Source organism: Myotis lucifugus, unplaced genomic scaffold (assembly GCF_000147115.1).
Source record: "Myotis lucifugus unplaced genomic scaffold, Myoluc2.0 scaffold_589, whole genome shotgun sequence".
NCBI lineage: Eukaryota > Metazoa > Chordata > Mammalia > Chiroptera > Vespertilionidae > Myotis > Myotis lucifugus.
In genome coordinates this window covers 370,184-390,808 of record NW_005871637.1, presented here as the reverse complement: position 1 = coordinate 390,808, position 20,625 = coordinate 370,184, and the positions used below count along the sequence as shown (strand labels likewise).

Below are 20,625 nucleotides of genomic sequence, written 5' to 3'. Positions count from 1 at the left end.
GGTTAGAGTTCAAGTAATTGCGTATGGGTTGTGGCAAGTGACGTTTAATTGGGAACCTAAGCAGGGTCCTGCAGGAGACAGTGCTCAGTGTCCAGCCCAGGGCCAGGCACGCTGCAGGCACTCCCTCAGTGACAGGTTAAGGTTGATGCAGCGGTTCTCGCCCTGCCTTCTTCCCTCCCCACTCTCTCCAGGCCTTCTGCCCCAACACGTCACTGGGCTTCTCCGTGGTCTCTATCCCCTGCCCTGGCTTTTCATGCCCATGTTTTTGGGTTCATTTTGTCCCTTTTAGGGAACCTCCCCTTCTGTGATGAACTGATTCTAGGCAGGGAGGTGGCAGCAGGATGCTGAGGCAGGAGCCTGGGTTAGGAAGCCAGAGGCAGCTGCAGCATCAGCATGCCCAGGGAGCTGGTCAGAAATGCACTCTTCGCCCTGGCCAGGTAGCTCCATTTGTTACAGCATCGTCCCAATCTGCCAAGATTTCAGGTTCAAGGGCCCCGGACAAGAAGCAACCAATGAATGCATAAATAAGTGGAACAACAAATCTTTCTCTCTCTCTGTCTGTCTCTCTCCCAACCTCCCTCTCTCTCTCTCTCTCTCTTTCTCTCAACCCCCCATCTCTCTTTCTCTCCCAACCTACCTCTCTCTCTCTCTCTCTCTCTCTCTAATAAATTTTAAAATGTAAAAAAAGAAAAAAAAAAAGAAATTTGGACTCTTATCCCAACCCCACACAATTACAATAAGACCCCCGGGTGACCTGCAGGCACCTGCAGAGAAAGTTTGAGAGGCATTGGCTTAGGGACTTGACCACCCAACCTTACCACCTGTGTACAGTCCACTCGGACTGCCATGGCAAAGTATAACAAAGTGCACAGACTGGCCGGCTGAAACAACAGAAGTTTATTTTCTCATGTTCTAGAGGCCGGAAGCCCTAGGTCAGCGGTTCTCAACCTGTGGGTCGTGACCCCTTTGGGGATCGAACAACCCTTTCACAGGGGTCGCCTAAGACCATCGGAAAACACATATATAATTACATATTGTTTTTGTGATTAATCACTATGCTTTAATTATGTTCCATTTGTAACAATGAAAATACATCCTGCATATCAGATATTTACATGACAATTCATAACAGTAGCAAAATTACAGTTATGAAGTAGCAACGAAAATAATTTTATGGTTGGGGGTCACCACCACATGAGGAACTGTATTAAAGGGTCGCGGCATTAGGAAGGTTGAGAACCACTGTTCTACCCAGTCCTGCTTCCCTCAATTCCTCCAGGTGTTGTTCCTGAGAACGCACCCTGATAAACTTCCTGCACACAGATCTTTGTTTCTGGGGAGCCCAACTTAACCATCGCCCTTTCTTCCCCTTCTGTGGCAAACCAGAGGCCACATGTTCCATACTGTGCAACTACAAGACGGTAGATCTTCCATCTCCCACTTCCCCACTGAGCACTTAGTTATGTGAAGTGAATATGAGATAAAGCTTTGCCATGTTAAGTCATTGAGCTATCTGGAAGAATTTTTAAAATTTATATTTTATTATTCACAGTTCCTCAACCCTCTCCTCTTTTTCCCCCTCCATCCAGCCCCCACTACACCCCAGGTCTTCACCACACTGAAATCTGTCAGTCTGTTCCATGCATCCATGTCTCTGGACCTATTTTGTTCATCAGTTTATTTTGTTCACTAGATAACACATGTAAGTGTGTCCATCTGATATTTGTCTTTCTCTGACTGGCTTATTTCTCTTAGTAATACTCTCCAGGCCCATCCAGGCTGTCACAAAATGTAAGAGATCCTTCTTTTTTACAGCCGCATGGTATTCCATTGTGCAAATGTACCACAACTTTTTATCCACTCATCTACTGTGGGCACTTGGACTGTTTCCAGATTGTAAATAATGCTGCTATGAACATTGGGGTACATATATTATTTCTGATGGGTGTTTGGGATTCTTAGGATATATTCCCAGAAGGGGGATCGCTGGGTCAAATGAAAGTTCCATTTTTAATTTTTTGAGGAAACTCCATACTGTTTTCCACAGTGGCTGCACCAGTCTGCGTTCCCACCAGCAGTACACGAGGGTTCCTTTTTCTCCACATTCTTACCAGAACTGTTGTTTGTTGATTTGTTAATCGTAGCCATTCTGGTAGGTGTGAAGTGATACCTCACTGTAGTTTGACTTTACATCTCTCTGATGACTAGTGACATTGAGGTTTTTTCCCCCCATATATCTCTTGGTCAACTGTATGTCCTCTTTGGAGAAGTGTCTATTTGTCCATTGGCCACTTATTAATTTATCGGGAGAAATTCTGAGAGTCATCATAGTTTAGCCCTTTCTGCCTAGTACAGTTATTCGTATTAAAATAGCTGGAGTAGCCACAAAACCAATAAATATAGAGCATATTTCTAAATAGAGTTATAAAAGAAGTGAAGGGGAAAATAGAATGTTAAAAGGAAAACAGAGAACAAGAATATGAAACTCAATCCAAAGAAAGCAAAAAAGCAAAGGATAACTAAACAGAGAAAACAGGACAAATGGAAAGCACTTAAGGTGATCGAAATAAATGCAAATATGTCAATACTTGTTATAGATATAATCAGACTAAACTGTCCAGTTAACAACAAATACTGTCAAACTAGATAAAATCCAACTATGTGTCATTTACATGAGACACAGTTACAATATAAGGACAGGGAGGGATTGAAAGTCGAAGGAAGGAAAGAAAGAAACCAGACAAATAACAAAAACCACAAAGCTGGAGTGTCTGCATGACTGTCAGATTCAAGACAAAAAGCATTACTAGACACAAAGAGAATCCCTACGAAATAATAAGAAATTTACTTCCCCAGGAAGATATAACAATTATAAACTTGGATATACCTAAAAAACACAGGCTCAAAATATATAAACTAAAAATTTACTTATCTACAAGGAATAATTCACAAATCTGCTATCATAGTGGAATATTTTAATACATCTCAATTATGGTAGATTAAGCTGAACAAAATTAGTAATAATATAAAATTATTTGACCTTATGGGACATACATGGAATGCTGCTCCCACCTATTGGAGACTATCAATATTTTCAGGTACACTTAGAAGACTTATGAAAATTGATCATGGATCATACAGCTAGTCTGAACAAATTTCAAGGCCTGGAATAATACAGAAGGCATTCTCAGACAACAATCAATTAAGTTAAATCGATAACATTAAAACTCCATTTTACACTGGGGAATTAAAAAATAAACATGTCTAAGCAATCATAAGTCACATAAAAAATCAAAATGGACATTAGAAATTAATTAGAATAGCACAGATAGGCTGAAGTTAAAGCAATATGGAAATAGATATAAGGCAGCGATTAACTTAAGAAGTTAGAGGAGGAACAGAAAATAAAATAAACCCAAAGTAGAAAGAAATTAACCATAATAAAGGAACCCTAGCCAGTTTAGCTCAGTGGTTGGAGCATCAGCCCACAGACTGAAGGGTCCAGAGTTCGATTCCAGTCAAGGGCATGTACTTCAGTTGCAGGATTGATCCCAGGCTCTAGTCAGGGTGCTTGTGGGAGGCAACCAATCAATTTCTCTCACATCAATGTTTCTCTCTCTGTCTCTCACCCTCCCTTCCACTTTCTCTAAAAATCAATGGAAAAAATATTCTCGGGTGAGGATTAACCCAAACAAAACAAAACAAAAAAAACAATGGAATTGGAGATATAAAATACATAATAGAAGCTCCACTGAGTCCAAATTTGCCTCTTTTCAAATATTAAAAAAAAAAAACAAATTGGCAAGATTAATCCAGAAGAGAGAAAAACAAAAATCACATGATTATGCCAGTAGATGCAGAAAAAGCATTTATAAGATCCAATACCCTTTCATAATAAGAAAGCACTCAAAAAACAGAAACAGAACTTGTTCAACCCAATAAAGCCCATCTATGAAGAACCTACAGGTAATATTTCTCTTTGTGTGTGTGTGTCTGTGAAGGTTTTTTTCTGCTTAACCCCCTTCACTTTTTCACCCAGCCCCCCAACCACCCGCTAACATACACACTTATTGAAAGAAAATGAAAAGCTTTCTCCTTAAGATTAGGAACAAGACAAGGATGTCTGCTCTCACTATTTCTATTCAATATCATAGAGAAGGGTCTAGCTAGGTCAACTTGACAAGGAAAAGAAATTAAAAAAGCATCTAAACTGGGAAGGAAGAAGCAAAAGTATTTGTAGATGACATGATCTTACATATAGGAAATCTTAAAGGATTCACTAAAAAGCGATTGGAACTAATAAATGAGTTCAGCAAGGTTGTAGGATATAAGATCAATATACAAAACTCAGTTTTATTTCTATATACAAGCAGTGAACAACATGAAAATCAACTTAAGGGAACAATTTCATTTATAACAGCATCAAAAACAATAACATATTTAGAAATAAATTTAACAGATTATTTTATTTATTTATTTATTTTTATTGATTTTTCACAGAGAGGAAGGGAAAGGGATAGAGAGTTAGAAACATCGATGAGAGAGAAACATCGATCAGCTTCCTCCTGCACGACCCCCACTGGGGATGTGCCCGCAACCAAGGCACGTGCCCTTGACCGGAATCGAACCTGGGACCCTTCAGTTCGCAGGCTGACACTCTATCTACTGAGCCAAACGGGTTAGGGAAACAGATTATTTTAATGGTATAAGACCTGTACACTTAGAACTAAAAAACATCACTGAAAGAAATTAAAGAAGACCTAAATAAATGCAAGGACAACCCATGTTCATGGATTAAAAGAGTTAATATTATTAGAATGATAATGCTCCCCAAATTCAATGTAATCCCTATCAAAATTCTGTCTTCGTGTGTGTGTGTGTGTGTGTGTGTGTGTGTGTGTAGAAACTAACAAGCTGATCCTTAAATTCATATGGAAATGCAAGGAATCCTGAACAGCCAAAACAATCTTGAAGAAGAACAACAAAGTTGAAAGTCTCACATTTCCCAAAACTTATTACAAAGCCACATAATCAAGACAATGTGGTACTGGCATAAGAATAGACAAATAGATCAATGGAATAGAACTTACAGTACAGAAAGAGCCCTTGTATTTACAGTCAATTGATTTTCAATAAAGGCGTCAAGGCAATTTAATGAAGAATAGTCCTTCTAACATATGGTCCTGGAACTACTTGATACTCATACATAAAAGAAAAGACTACAGTTGGAATCTTTACTCATGCCACATGTAATAATTAAAAATGGATCACAAAAGAGATAAAACTCTTAGAAGAAAATATGAGTAAATCATCAACAAATGACAAGTGCTGGTGAGGATGCGGAGAAAAAGGAACCCTCGTGCACTTCTGGTGGGAATGCAGACTGGTGCAGCCACTGTGGGAAACAGTATGGAGATTCCTCAAAAAATTAAAAATGGAACTCCCATTTGACCCAGTGATCCCACTTCTAGGAATATATCCCAAGACACCAGAAACACCAATCAGAAAGGATATATGCACCCCTATGTTCATAGCAGCACAATTCACCATAGCTAACTTGGAAACTACCTAAGTGCCCATCAGCAGATGAGTGGATTAAAAAGCTGAGGTACATCTACACAACGGAATAAATACTACGTTGCTGTAAAAAAGAAAGAACTCTTACCATTCGCAACAGCATGGATGGACCTGGAGAGCATTATGTGAAGCAAAATAAGCCAGTCAGAGAAAGACAAATATCAAATGATCTCACTCATTTGTGGAATATAATGAACAACATAAACTGATGAACAAAAATAGATAGTAACAGAGAAGCATTAAATAGACTGTCAAACTTCAGTGGGAAGGCGAGGTGGTGGGGTTAGAGATCAACCAAAGGACTTGTATACATGCATATAAGCATAACCAATGGACACAAACACTAGGTGGGTGAGGGCATGTGCTGGGGTGGGAGAGGGGTGGGGATGGCTGGGGGGAGGTCAATGAGGGAAAAAGGAAACAGATGTAATACTTCAAACAATTAAAAACAAACAAACAAAAAATTTTCATGACCTTGGATTAGCCATAGGTTTCTTAGATATGACACCAAAAGCACAAGGCACAACAACAATAAAATAGATAACATCGAAATTTAAAACTTTTGTGCTTCAAAGGATACCACCAATAAAGTGAAAAAAATTAACACATAGAATGGGAGAAAATGCTTGCAAATCATAAGCTGATAAAGGACTTGTATCCAGAAAATATAAATATCTTTTACAACTCAACAATAAAAACACAAATTGGCCCAATTTAAAAATGGGCAAATGACTTGAGTAGACATTTCTCCAAAGATATACAAATAGCCAATAAACACACGAAAAGATGTTCAATGTCACTAATCATTAGGGAAAACCAAATCAAAACTACAATGAGAGCCTGGACAACGTGGCTCAGTGGTTGAGCTTCCACCTATAAACTAGGTCACGGTTCAATTCCTGCTCAGTGTACATGCCTGGATTGCAGGCTCCATCTCCAGTGTGGAGAATGCAGGAGGCAGCCGATCAATGATTCTCTCTCATCACTGATGTTTCTATCTCTCTCTCCCTCTCCCTTCCTCTCTGAAATAAAAAAAAATATGTTTTTAAAAACTACGAGATACCACCTCAATACCCCTTAGGATGGCTACTATGTATTAAAAACAAAACAACACAGAAAACAACAGTGTTGGTGAGGATGTGGACAAATTGGAACCCTTGTGCTTGTCGATGGGAATGGAAAATGGCACGGCCACTGTGGAAAACAGAATGGTGGTTCCTCAAAAACTTAACGATTACCAGATGACCCAGCAATTCCACTTGTGGGCAGATACCCAAAATAACTGAAAGGAGAGTCTAAGGATTCACAACAGCTAAAACATAGAGGCAAGCCAGTGTTCATGGAGAGAGGAAGGGACAAACAAAATGTGCTATATACGATGGAATATTATTCAGCCCTAAAAAGGAAGTAAATTCTGATGTATGTTACAACATGAATGAACCTTGAGGACATTATGTTAAGTGAAATGAATAAGCCAGTTATGAAAGGACAGATATTGTCTGATTCCATTTATACGAGGAACTAGAGTAGTCAAATTCATAAAGACAGAAAGTATAATGGTAGTTGGCTGAGGCTGGGGTGAGGGGAAATGGGAAGTTATTGTTTAATGGATGTCGAGTTTCAGTTTTCTAAGATAAAAAGAATTATGGAGATGAATGGTGGGGGCAGTTGCACAACATGTGAATATATTTAATACCACTGAACTGTGCACTTAAAAATGTTAAGATGGTAAATTTTATGATAAGTATATTTTACAATAAAAAACTTCAGCACAGAGTTACCACATGACCCAATAATTCCGCTTGTAGGTGCGTACCTAACAGAACTGAAAATATGACTACATAAAAACTAGTACACAAATGTTCACAGCAACATTACTCATAATAGCCAAAAAACTGAATTAACTCATGTGTCCATCAACTGATGAATGAATAAAAGCTATGGTGTATCTACACAATGGAATATTATTCAGCCATAACAAATAAATGAAGTACTAACACGTGCTACAGCACAGCTGAACCTTGAAACCATTTTGCTAAGTGCAAGAAGGCATTTTCCAAAGGCCCATTTATATGAAATATCCCAAATAGGCAAATCCATAGAGAGAGGAAGTAAATTAATGGTTGCCATAGGCCTGGGAGCAGGGGTGGAGGGGAAATGCCTGCTAACTGGTAGTTTCTTTCCAATGTGATGAAAATGTTCTAAAATTGATTGTGGTGATGGTTTTCTGCAACATGCTTTGTGTATGTAAACATACTAAATACCACTGGACTGTATAATTTTAAAGGGTGAATTTTATGGTATGTGACATGTTTCAACAAAGCTGTTACATAAAACAACTTTTCCACAAATAAAATTCAGCTATAGAATTAAGGTGTTCCCTGAACAATTTTACAGGTTGCCATTAATGTAGACAAAAAGGTGGATGGTGCTCCCTTGGAGGAGGCTAAACGGTGGCCCTGCTCAGACATTTTACAGATAAATCCTACCAAACACTCAGAAACGTGTAATTCTAATATTATAAATTTTTCCATACAATAAGTAAGCAACATTCTCCAACTTGTTTGTGGTTGGCATAATCTTAATTCCAAATCCAGGCAAAGGGTAGTATAAGAAGGAAAAATTATAGGCCAGCTCATTAAATAGATTTAAGGATCCTAAACAAAATATTAGTTTATGGATTCCAGCAATAGATTAATAGAATATTGCACCATGACCAAGTTGTATTTAAATGCAAGGTTAGTTTAACATTAGTAATCAATCAATGTGACTCACCACATTAACAGTTTAAATGAGTCCTATACAACCACCTCAAAAGATATAGATACAGAGGGGGGAAAAGGTCCTGTAAAATTCATTCCTAATTAGTGAAAAAAAATCCTAGGAAACTAGGGATAAAGAAGATTATCCTTAACCTGATAAAGATTATTTACACACACACACACACACACACCCCTAACATTCTCTTAAATGATGAAATGCTGAAGGCATTTCTTTTGATTACAATAAAGAGGACACCAAGATGCCTGCAATCAAGACTGCTATTGCATCTTAATAAGCTCCCAGGTGATTCTGATGCTGGTGGTCCAAGCACCCACTGAGAAATCCTGGGCTAGAGAGACCATTTGCCTGTTGAGATGGCTCCTTGCTCCTGGGTGCCCAAGTCCACCCATCTACCCAACACCACTCCCAGCCATTTGCTGGCCTATGCTTCCTTTCTTTCATAATACTCCCACTGTTTTATTTAATTTAAATATATATATATATATATATATATATATATATATATATATATATATAATTTTAGAGAGAGAGGAAGGGAGAGGGAGACATAGAAACATCGATGAGAGAATGTGCCCTAAGGGGAATCAAGCCAGCAACCTCCAGGTGTCCGCTGGGACGCTCAGCCAAACCAGTGAGCCATACCGGCCAGGCTTTTCTGTTTAATTTTTCTTGGATCTTCACAATAGCCCTGTGAGACTGCCCTACCAGATACTGCCTCCATTTTACAGATGAGGAAACTGAGGCGTAGAGAATTTCCAGTCTTGTCGGAATTCCCACAGTAAGTGGCAGAGCTGCAGTGCAAGACTGGGAGATCGTCTTTGCAAAGCACCGCAGGGAATCCCCTGCCTGTGCCCTGAACTAAGGCATCTGGGCCGGTCATGTGCTTACCTGTAACCTGCAGGCCAAGGCTGTAGTTAATAAAAGATTCTCAATTTGACACAAAATGCCCTTGTTTCGTGTCAACGTGTCATGCTAGATCCATGTGAACTGCTAGCTAGACATCAGTATTGTCTCTAAATTGGGTCTGTGTAGGAACGCCTAGATATTTCTTCTATCCCTTAGCTATTTGTTCAAATCTTTAATAACTGGCGGACATACCCAGGCCTGTTTTTAGCTACAAGGGAGACTAGAAATTAGGAGGCATATACCCAAGTCCCACCTTGTAAGGAAAGGGAGAACTGCCCTTTCCTGTGAGGAATCTCTCAGCCAGGAATGTGCCGGAATTACAATTCTGACAATGCCGAGAGGTGGTGGGTGTCCCGCTCTCCTCAGCCCCATGGGTGAGGCTCAGAGAGGGTGGGGAAGTGCCTCAGGGCACACAGCTGGTTAGTATACAGGGCAGAGGTCCTAACCAACAGCTGGAGGGCCTCGGGGAAGGAAAGGACATCTGCAGCTGGTTGAAGAAGGAAGCCAGAAAGGGGAACAGAGCATAGGGGGTAAGAAAGCCTTCTTCAAACAGGGATCAAGAGAATGTTCAAGCTGGTGAGGAGACTAAAGAGACCACTGGTGTGGCTAGAGACGAGGGTGCATGGATGGGAAGCCGAGCAGGAGGTGGGTAGGAGCCAGGCCTGCCTAAATACCAGGCTAGGGAGCCTGGGTTCGAGTGTGTGTGAGGAGCTGTTCAAAGTCTCCTGCCCACATGCTCTACTGATCCACGTCACCTGGAGGACTTAGGAAAGTCAACAATAATGATGACAGCCAATATTAGTTCCCCATATGCCAGGCACTTCACATGAGTTATCTCACTTTAACCTCACCATACTCCTAGGAAGCAGATACTAGTATCCCCCCATTTTACAGATGGGGAAATTGAGGTAGGCAGATTAGGTATCTTGCCCAAGGTCACTCTGCAGACTGTCTTGGGACCCACAGAATCCACCAAAAGTAAGCCTAACATTTGCATGAAGTGTCCTATTTTATTTTTTTATGCAAATTATGCATTTTTCTCCTTAATATACTTGCACCTGTTTTAATACCAAAAATTGCCTTTCCCTTCTCTCACCAAATCCTCCTGTAACACTACCTTCCAGGTGGGTGGAGTCACTCTGCTTTCTCATCTGGGGCAGGAACCGCGGGCATGACGCTGGGAAGCCCAGGAGTGGGTGTGGGAGCCCAAGGAAGGTTGTGATGTTGGTTCTCCACCTCTGGTTAGTGCCATGTTACTAAAAAGGGTACTGCCACCTCCATCACTTACAGAAACTGGACAGAGAAGACATGTTCATCTTTTTAGCGTCCTGAAGTTTCCTGGTCCTCGTCTTTGGAGTTCCAGCCGGTTACCCAAAGCTCCCACTGAGACCACCCTCCACTTCTTTCCTGCACATGCTCTGAACCCGACCTTGACCGGACACCCAGGGAGATGGCCGGTGATCACCATCCTGAGTCCCACCCCTGCCCTGAGGTCTCCCATCTCCAGGTTTTTGCTCACACTGTTCCTTCCACCCGGAATGCTCTTCCCGAGACCCTCACAGCACATCTGAAAGGCGGCCCCTTCACTGGGCCGTCCCTCCCCCCTTCCTCTCACCTGCTGTCAGTGCCCAACCCTCCTCTGACCCTATCTGTCCCTCTCTTGGGACACACCCTAACCCACTTTGCAACAGAGGTGCTCATGCAAGGGCAGGATTTGTGTGTGATTATTCCACAGAGTCATGCCTTGTACAGAGTCATGCCTTGTACAGAGCAGGCAGTCAGTAAAAACTGAATGGGCCAAATGAGTGAATGGGCCAAAGAGTCACCTTGCAATCCCACCAATCACAGCCACTGGTGCTCTCTCTGTGGGTAGATCAACCACCTAAACCCTCGCACCAGGAAGGCAAGTTGATGGCCCTGTGGGACCTGCTCTGCTCAACAGTCAGGCAACTCCACTTCATTCTGAATGTATCTGTTACCTGCTGCATTCCTCACGTCTTCCCACCAAACAGCCCTGCGTCGTCTTCGATTTCCCCTCAGTGTCATCTTGCCGGAATCACCCAGCTTCGCCCGCTGTCAGGGAGAGCACCTGGCGGTGCATCTCCTCCTAACCTTCCATTCATGCTGCTGTGGAGCGCTGTCCGCACCTGGCGGTCAACCACGTGCCAAGGAGCTCCCCCTCCCTCCCGGACCCCCTCCAGGTGAGAAGGCCCGCCCTGAGCTAACACTTCTCCAGTCAAAGAGCAAGGAAATTGGACACCGGAACGAGGGCATCGTGAAGCCGTGTTTTCTGTGCAAGGGGAGGAGGGCTTGCCCCACCCAGCCGGCCAGAGCACAGCTCACAAGAAGGCCGGCCTCACCGAAGGCGTGCTTAACATGCAGGCTGCCAGGAGCCCCCGGTGTTCTGGGACGACTGCCCCTGAGTTCCCAGGCTCAGGAGACCAGGGCAGGGCGAAGGCCCACCAACACCCTTCTCACCGCCTTGACCCCTGCCCGGCCCGGGCCTCCTGTAAGTGATGGGGACCACAGCACAGCATGTGCTGGGGTGTCTTCACCTCGGGCCCGAGTCCAAGCACCAAGGGAGGATCTAAAAAAACCCTCTGCCCAGCAAGATGATGGTGGCTTCACCTCCTCTGCTCGAATCTGTAGTCTCAGCGACGTCACTTCAGGATAAAATACAGATGTCACAGGGAAGGGTTATGCCATAAACAGTTTTGGGAGCACTTCCATTTCCAAGTTGGGTGTAAGTGAAGGAACAGGAAGCTCTCCTCCCCGAGGAGTCTGGGAGGAAGGCTTTGAAGAGAGCGGGCCTGCACAGAGCTGCCTGAAGACAGAGCCATCCCCGGTTGCGGAGGCCACATCCTCGCCACCACCTGGAACTCAGCCATGCGAGGGAGGGCACCTACCTGGGGCATCTGGTCTATGCTCAACAGCCTGGGGAGTTTCAGGCTCAGCATCTTGAGGCCGGGCGGGGAAGGCCAGTGGGTGGTCGCCGCTCTCCGTCACTGGGCCTCACTCGAAGTGCTCACATGGCCTGGGGAGCCTCTGGCCAGCGGGCGCCCGGCTGCTTCCCTGAAAGAGGAGCGTAAAGAAACCCAGTCGGTCTCAGCCCAACTCCAGCTGGATCAAGGCTGTCAGGTGTGAATGGATCAGACCTTGCTGACGATGGCAAAATAACCAGGCTTTCTTAAAACCAACAGGCAAACTGTCCGACCGCGGAGGCACTCCCAGAGGACTGGAGGGAAGGTATGAAATCGGAACATGGGCGATCACTAAACTGTAGAGCTGGAAAGGGCCGCAGGGGGCACCCCAGCCCCTCACACTGCACACGCGGGTCAGAGGGTGGGTAACTTCCCCAGGTCGCACAGCGAGGGGAGGGCCAGGACTGCTCACTTCCCACTGCACCACGTGCTGCCCCTGGACAGACGGTGGGACCCCACATCTGCGTCCACCCAGTGGGCAGAAGAGGACCGAGAGCCATGCTCCCAATCACCCAAAGAGAAGCAGCTCTTCCGGAAGGCAAACCAGAGCGTGTCTGCCCCAACACAAAAAAACCAGACCAGGAAAACCCATCGCACTTGCTGGAGACAGAGCACCTCGGACTAACAAGGTTGTTTACGTGTAGGAGTAAGACTGCTTAACAGCTGTGACTAATGTGAACTAGAGAAACTCAAGTCCCCGGGGCAGGCCAAAGAAACAGAAAAACACAAGCTGGTTTATCGAAGGAAGAGCAGAGCTCGGAATGTACCACAGTCAACGCTTCCTCTACCCCATTAGCATTGGGCCCAAATCTGCCACCTCTTAGAGGCCCCCCGAGGGTTGGGTCCCTGTCGCTGAAGCCCTCAGGCCCTGCCTTGCCTGTGCCTCTGCTGTGGCCTGAGCCACATCCTCCTGCAGGGAAAGCTACCTGCCTGGGCCTGGTTCCCTGCTGTTGGAGAGGACACTCCCGATGCTTGGAAACTCAGGTGGTGCCTGGCTCATCCTGGGCCTTCATAAGACATGTATTTAATTGTTAATTTAAGCAATGCTGTTCCTCCTCTGAACGTAAGGTGTGGGTTTTGTGTGTGTGGTTTGTTTATACTTTAACTTCTTGTAGTTCTTTATGCTCTGTGTGTCATCTGGCATTATGTAGCAAAATCGGTGGTATTTGTTTCATTGTCATAAATGTGCCATCTTAACAACACTGATGTATTACTCATAATAGTCAAAAGATAGAAACAACACACAGGTCCATCAGCAGAAGGATGAACAAAAGAACAAGTAAACAAAATGTGGTCGTACAATGGAATGTTATTCCTTTTTCAAGAAAAAAGAAGTTCTGATGCCTGCTACAACGTGGGTGGAACTTGAACACATTATGTTAAGTGAGATAAGCTAGTCACAAAAGGACAAGTGTATGGTTCCACTTAGTGAGGTACCTAGAACAGGCAAACTCACAGAGACAAAAAGTAGAATAGAGGTTGGGTGGAGGGAAGACCGGGAAGTTTTTTAATGGGCATAGAGTTTCTGTTGGGGATGATGGAAAGTTCTGGAGTAGTAGTGATGGTTGTACAACAACCATGTGAATATTCACTGAATTGTACACGTAAAATGGTTAAAATGGTGAACTTTATATTGCACATATTTTACCACATTAAAAAAGTGATGTAATATTTCCAAATTACAGAATAATTAAGAGAATACTTTTTTAAAGCACATGTACACTTTACCCAGGTTAAAAAACGAAAGTTAATGCTTTGCAAACAAACAGCGCTGATGTGAGTGGGACTCCGCGCACCTTGGTTCGCTTGGCTTTCCAGGTCCCAGTCGCCAAGCCGGCAGCGCCACGGCTTCACCAGCGGCAGGACAGGAGACGGAGGCCCGGTGCTGGGGCATCTCAGGGGCACCAGCAAAACCCAGCCCCGGCTGCGTCTCTATAGACCTGCCCCCTTAGTCCTCTGGTTCTCCCCGGAGTCCCCCCAATGTCATGGGCAGGAAGAAGAAAAGAGATGGTCCCTGCTCTCACAGCACACACTATCCAGGGAGGATGACCACACGAAACATCAAAAGTGAGGGGCAACAGGGCCTCTGGTCAGATGGCAGAGCAGGCACATGCTGTGCTCGCCTCCTCCCGTCACCACATCAACATTATAGCACGGTCACCCCGGAGAACCGTCTGAAGACCAGCCGAACAGAACTCCGGTAACTAACGGGCTGAATGTCAACTGTAATTGAAAAAATAAAGTAAAATAATAAAAAAGTGAGAGGTAAGGCAAGTGGTACATGATTCACCCCCGGCTTCATCCAGCCACTGTTCGCTGCATTTTTATCATGTGATGAGGACGGGGGAGGGCTGAGGTGCAGCTGATGACTCTCGGTGGGCTGCTCCAGCTTGAAGGAAAAGGTGAGACTTTAACGGACATAAACATGGTAGAGGTTTGTGACTCACAGAATACAGGGGAGTGGGAATCCACCGTACAATTCTACTTTTTGTTACATAGAAAAAAGATGGATAAGGCTGTCCCTATTCCCAAGAAATGTATAAAGAAAGAGATGAGACAGATATGCACCAACCAACTAGCACAAGTCACCCTGAGAACAGGGGAGACCCTCACCCCCTCTGCACCCAGCCCGTGAGGTCACCCTGCCGCCTGCTCTATCTCGTTCACCCTCACCCCGCCATCTCAGGAAGCTGGCAGAGCAGGCGAGGACCCGGGACTAGATTCAAGTCACATGGGTTCAAAGACCGGTTTGCCATTTCCTTTGCGATCCTGGGCAAGGAACCTAACTCCACATGCCTCAGTGTCCTCGTCTGTAAAATGGACATAACAGCAGTACTTTCTTCACAGGGTTGTTGTTATGATCAAAGAGAGAGAAGCCATGTAAAGGGCCTGCTATAAAGTAAGGTTCCGACCAATACTTGCTGCTATTACTAATTTTCACAGAGAAAATTAATTGTATATTTTACAGGCAGGAAAACTGAGGTATCAAAAAGCTAGGGGGCTTGCCCTAGATGACACATGACTTGCATCTGAACTCCAGCCTGGCTGCAGCCAGGGTCACATGCCCCCCTCGGCAAAATTACAGACAACTTTCAAACAGCTGACTGTTCATTAAAACCGCGATCATTGCGTCCGGTATTGCAGTGTTCTCCACGCTGCAGGCCACAACCTGTCAGTAGGTCATAAAATCGACTTATTGGGTCATGACTAGCACTTAGACACAGAATAGTATGAAAAATAATAGAACAAAGTATCAGTGTACTGCCTAGAGTCAAGGTAAGTATTGCTCTGTGATATTCCTGTTGGTTATGCATGTTAAGCTATATGCGTCTGTTATGCTATTCTTGCCAATATTTGTGCTGGGTTAGGAAAAAAGGTATTTCTTACGGAAGGTCACACTCAAAAAAAGTTAGAGAAAACGTGTGAATGCCACCGGACACGTGTGCTGACTGCGAGGAGCTATGGCTTTTAAAAATGTCATCGAGAGTCACACACCCATGATGTGTCTGTGGGGTTTGGGGGACCAATGCTTCCGGATGTCTAGACAAAAGGGCTGGGCAGGAAGCCCCTCCTGACAGTCCGTGGTTTGTTGTAGCGAGCACCCTGGCCCCTGAGCTTGGAGAATGTTCACGAAGCCTTCTGAGGAGGTGCGACAGGAGGGAGGCGCATGGGGCTGGGGACCAGGGAAGCCAGGCCAGGTCTCCCCTGTGCCGTCTCCTAGATTCGACCTCGGCTGGGCTGAGTGACTCTCCCCGACTCACTGTTGTCATCGGTGAAATAAGCATATTGATATCTACCCAGTCAGAGCTGTGGGGAGTTAGAGTGAAATAATGGACATAAAGTTATTACTACAAATTCTAAGTAAATACCAGTAGTGTTACTCTCCTCCTAGCGGTAATGCCGTTACTATTACTATAAATCACCACACACTCAGGAGAGGGGCCCATCCGCTGCAACAAGTCCTGGGATGGGGATCTGTAACCCGAGGTTAATAAAATTATAGGTAAAATCGTGTGTGGGCATGTGTCTGCATGTGTGGGCACGTGTGAGTACATAAACATGTATGTTTGCGTCACGGGCGACAGGGCCATGGCTTTCAGTGTGGTCGCGGTGAGCTGGAAAGGTTCAGGACCCGTAGCCCCTTCCCAGGCCAGGAGTCACCGGGCCGGCTCTGACCGTGGGAAACGGGTGGACTCTCTGAGTCGTGTCCACCCGTCGGTGAAGGAGAAGAGCGTTCCTTTGCAGAAACCTGCTCCTGCGCCCTGGACCCCGGCCCCGCGGTCTGGAAGGCATGCCCGCAGCAGGTGTGCGCCAGAGAGTCTCATCTGCAGGCTGCGCTGGCCTTGCCTCTAACAGGAATGCCCACACCCAGGCCACCAGCCTGGCCCCACCCTCGGGCCATGGGAGTGGTTCTCACTGCAGACCCTGCTCTCCCCGGGGTGGTCGGGGCTGGGAAAGTGGGCCAGGGGGACCCAGCGGGCACTGACAGTGCCTGCCCGCTACTGAGTTGGGCACTGCGGGCACCATTACCACTGCGGGCACCATTACCACTGTGGGCCACCAGGGTGAGCCAGGTGGGGGAACCGCTCCCAGCCCCTCCCTGAAACTCCTGGGAATCTCCCACTCCCGCCAGGCTTCAGCCTGTCCTCAGCTGTGCACACTTTCTCCCTGTCCACCCTCTGGCTGCCTTCCCGGCCCAGCCCTCCCAGGAGCCTTCCCTGCTCTCACCTTCCCCTGAGCAACCCCAGACACGTGAGAGGGTGGCAATCAGACTCTGGTCAGGCGGATCGGGGTTCCAGCCCAGGCTTCTCTACGCACATGGACAGCCCTGGAGCGCAATGCGAGCCTCCTCAGCCAGGTCTCCTCCCTAATGCATAAGCTCAGAAGTGAGTGAATGTGGGGCGCGGTTACGGTGTTTTGGCCAGGTTCAAGCCTCGGACTAATGAAAGGACAGGGTCCTCTCATTGCCACGTGCAAGTCCCAGCTGGAGGGCAGGGCCCTCCCAGCACAATCATAGCCAACGGCTGTGGTTGTAAGCTTGAACCTATGGTCCGAACACGTAGCCCCACGTGCCTTGTGATAGAGTTCGGGGCATGTAGTTGAGTGAGGTTGAAACTCACGAGAATGCTGTAAACAACGTGATCACGCCCCTACTTTGCCTCGTGGCATCTGCTATAAAATAAAGACACGGCTTGTGGGAGCTGTCGTTGTCTCCTCATCAGGGAGCAGCGTCCCACCGAGACCCAGCTTTCATTCTCTTGTCTGTCTTTTCTCAATCCTTTCACCCCCCACTCAGGGTCACTGGACCAGGCTGAGCTGGCATGGCACATAAGGCGCCCTGGGGCTGAGTATGCCATGGTCGTGCCAGCTCCCCACAAGTGAAATGATGCACAGGAGGCTCTCTGCACGGTGCCTAGCCTGCAGCCCCTCAGCAAATGGCAGTTGTTACGGCCTTCGTTACATAGTCTCGGATTCTTTCAGGTGTGGTTGTTTTGGTGCCTACAATTTAGATTTCTTAAAGATGGGGCTAGATCTGCTTTTATATAAAAGGAGAGACAATAAAAACTTAACTGTTTTACTCAAAGGCAGCCCATTGGTTTACTTGTCCATTCCTTCATCCATCCATCACATAGTGAGTCTATGTGCCAGGCACTGCCCCGAGAGCAGGGGACGCAGTGGTGCGACCACAGCCGAGCCTTGGGGAGTCCCTGCAGAAAAAGAGAGCCACGCAGACCAGTGCCTGGGCAGGTTAGATGCTAGCGGGTGATGAAAACAAAATTCTAGGGAAGCATGTGGTGGGGACAGGGTCAGATTTGGGGGGAAGAAGCAGGGGAGGGCTACAGCTTTACAGAGAAGGTGACATTTGTTGTGAGCGCAGAGATCAGAAAAATCTGTCGGTTTGCAGAGGGCACAGCTGGCAGAAGGAACAGCGTGCACAAAGGCACACAGCTATGTTATAGGACAGACAGTCACCCTTTGAGCTGCTTTAGCGGAGTGGGAGGTATGTGTCTTCTTCTGGCTAATTGGGGGCAAAGTTGGGGAGTGAGTGTGTGCGTGTGCATGTGCGTGTGTGTGTGTGTGTGTGTGTGTGTGTAGGAGGTGGCAGGAGGGAGCCCAGGGTTGCCACGAGGCGGGGGCAGCCCCACTAAGGAGATGGTTTTTATCTTTTTTGGGGGGAACATTTTTGTTCTCAAATGTTTCCCCATGCTTGCCTGCTCACCCACTTTCTGGCAGGAGGCTGCCGTGTGGGCAGGAGGGAGGGAAAGCTGGTACAGGGGGGGCATTCCCTGGGGCGACTCCTTCTCACTGCCCTGGAGACCCCTGCTCGCCCCTGCTGAGGATTCCAGCACCCTGCCGCCCAAAGCTGTGTTTGCCCTCCACGCTCCCCTCCCTGAACTGTACTTGCTGGGACACCCGCTCGCTCACTCCTCCCGGCAGGTCTGTCCCAGGTCTGTCCCTTGCCACAGACTCTCTCCCTGTTGTCGACTGCGCCTAGCAGCCGTGCAGGCATTTACTCCGCGCACAGTGAATCCCCAAAGCACTCCAGCCCTGTCCCAGGCACCGAGGACACGCCGACTTCCAGACTTCTTAGGTCTCTCTGAGCGCCTCCAGGAGCTCACGTTGGGTAGAGAGATGAGACGGACCAGAAACTGTCCAGGTGCGGGGATGGGAAACTCCAAGGAGCACAGAGAGGTGAGAAGAGCTGAACACAGAGTGTGGTAGAGACAAGGAAAAGGAGGATGGAGTGGGATGAAAGTGTAGAAAGCAGAGACTTTGGGCTTCTGATGTGCTTTTAAAAATAACAGGATTACAAAAATAAAATAAAATAACAGGATTACACTGTCATGGAGGATACATGACATTACCATTGGTCAAAGCCCATTCAATGTACTATAGAGAGTGAACCCTGGTGTGAACAATGGAGTTAATACTAGAGGCCTGGTGCACGAATTCATGCACAGGTGGGGTCCCTTGGCCTGGCTGGCAATTGGGGCTGATTGGGCTGGCCACAGGAGGTTGGCTGTGGGAGCGCACTGACCACCAGGGGGCAGCTCCTGTGTTGAGCATCTGTCCCTGGTGGTCAGTGCACGTCATAGCTACCAGCCAGTCATCCAGTCTTCTGGTCGTACGGTCCTAACGGTTGCTTAGGCTTTTATATGTATAGATTGGTTCATCAGTTGTAACAAATGTATCTCACTAATGCAAGATCTTAATAATACAGACTTGGGGGAGGGTGAGAAGGGGCATATGGGAGCTCTCTGTACCTTCTGCACAATTTTTCTCTAAACTGAAAACTGCTCTAAAAAACAAAGTCTATTAAGAAAAAAAATCTAGGTAAACATTAAAAAAATCAAGGGCCCTCACATAAAAGCCCGACAAATCTGAAGACCTACAGCGCTGGGCCGAGTTCACACATGATGACAAGTGGCTGCTCCTTCCCTGGCAAGCGCTCGCTCTCGGTTCAGTGTGGGCAGCCCCACACTCCTGCCAGACTCTGCTGGGAGCTCTGCAGGGGGGGCCCTGGGGGACAAGGTCAGGTGTCCAATCACAGGGAGAGAGCTGGGGTCTTGGAGCACCATCTCCCAGGGGCTGGGACATGGTGACACCCATGAAGAAAGGGAGGAAGATGAGGGCAGTTTTCAGACAAGGTGAATTTGATTGGCACAAATTTGCAGATTGAAGATATGTGACCACGCCTTGGAGGTGAAGTGGAGGCTACAGATCAACTTAGGAGGCAGAGAGACATGAGTTTCAAAGCACTGAGGTCCCCCAAGGGAAAGGAGCACAGAGGACCCAAGAGATAAGAAAAAGTCAGGGTCATGGGGTTGGGGGCAACACTAACAAAGGCGGGGCAGGACAGAGGGGTGATAAAGAGGATTCACCAGGACCTCAGTTTCCCTGGAAGGGAAAGAATAGGGACTGTGAGAGAAAGGGGTGAGCCGGGCTTAAGGAGGATGAGGTTGGGGCACGTGTTGTGGGGCAACGTTGGGGAGCCAGCCGGGTGAGAGGCAGGGCAGCCAGCAGTGGCTGCTGGGGGCAGGCACTCCTGCCATCTGCCTAGGATAAAGCAGTCCCTGTGCTCTCCGCTGGCCCTGGGGCTGGGAGCAGAAATGGAGAGTGGACGCAAATACGCTCTATCACTGACTCATTCACAGCACACACCCTGAGTATCTGCTGTGTGTCCAAGGCTATGGCAGGATATGGGGATGGAGAAACAGGTAAGACAGTTCGATCCCTTAAGAGCTCACCTGACAGGGTAGAAGACTGACACTAATAATTGACACAGAGCACATTTGATGAGCTGTTAGAACCAGATGCTTCTGGGGAAACAGAGGAGGGACATCACACTAGGGAGTCAGGAGAGACTTCTTGAAGA

At 46.5% G+C, this 20,625-nt stretch overlaps 1 protein-coding gene across 1 annotated transcript in view; it reads right to left on the bottom strand.

Moving 5' to 3' along the window:
• The window catches only part of PAQR5 (progestin and adipoQ receptor family member 5), a 41,972-nt gene extending 29,633 nt beyond the window's left edge, over positions 1 to 12,339 (bottom strand). Inside the window, exon 1 of the mRNA XM_006104686.3 lies at positions 12,174 to 12,339. Coding sequence (XP_006104748.1) covers positions 12,174 to 12,224 — 51 coding nt within the window. The 5' untranslated portion in view covers positions 12,225 to 12,339. The remainder of the gene's footprint in view (positions 1 to 12,173) is intronic.
• Between the last annotated feature and the right edge of the window lie 8,286 nt (positions 12,340 to 20,625).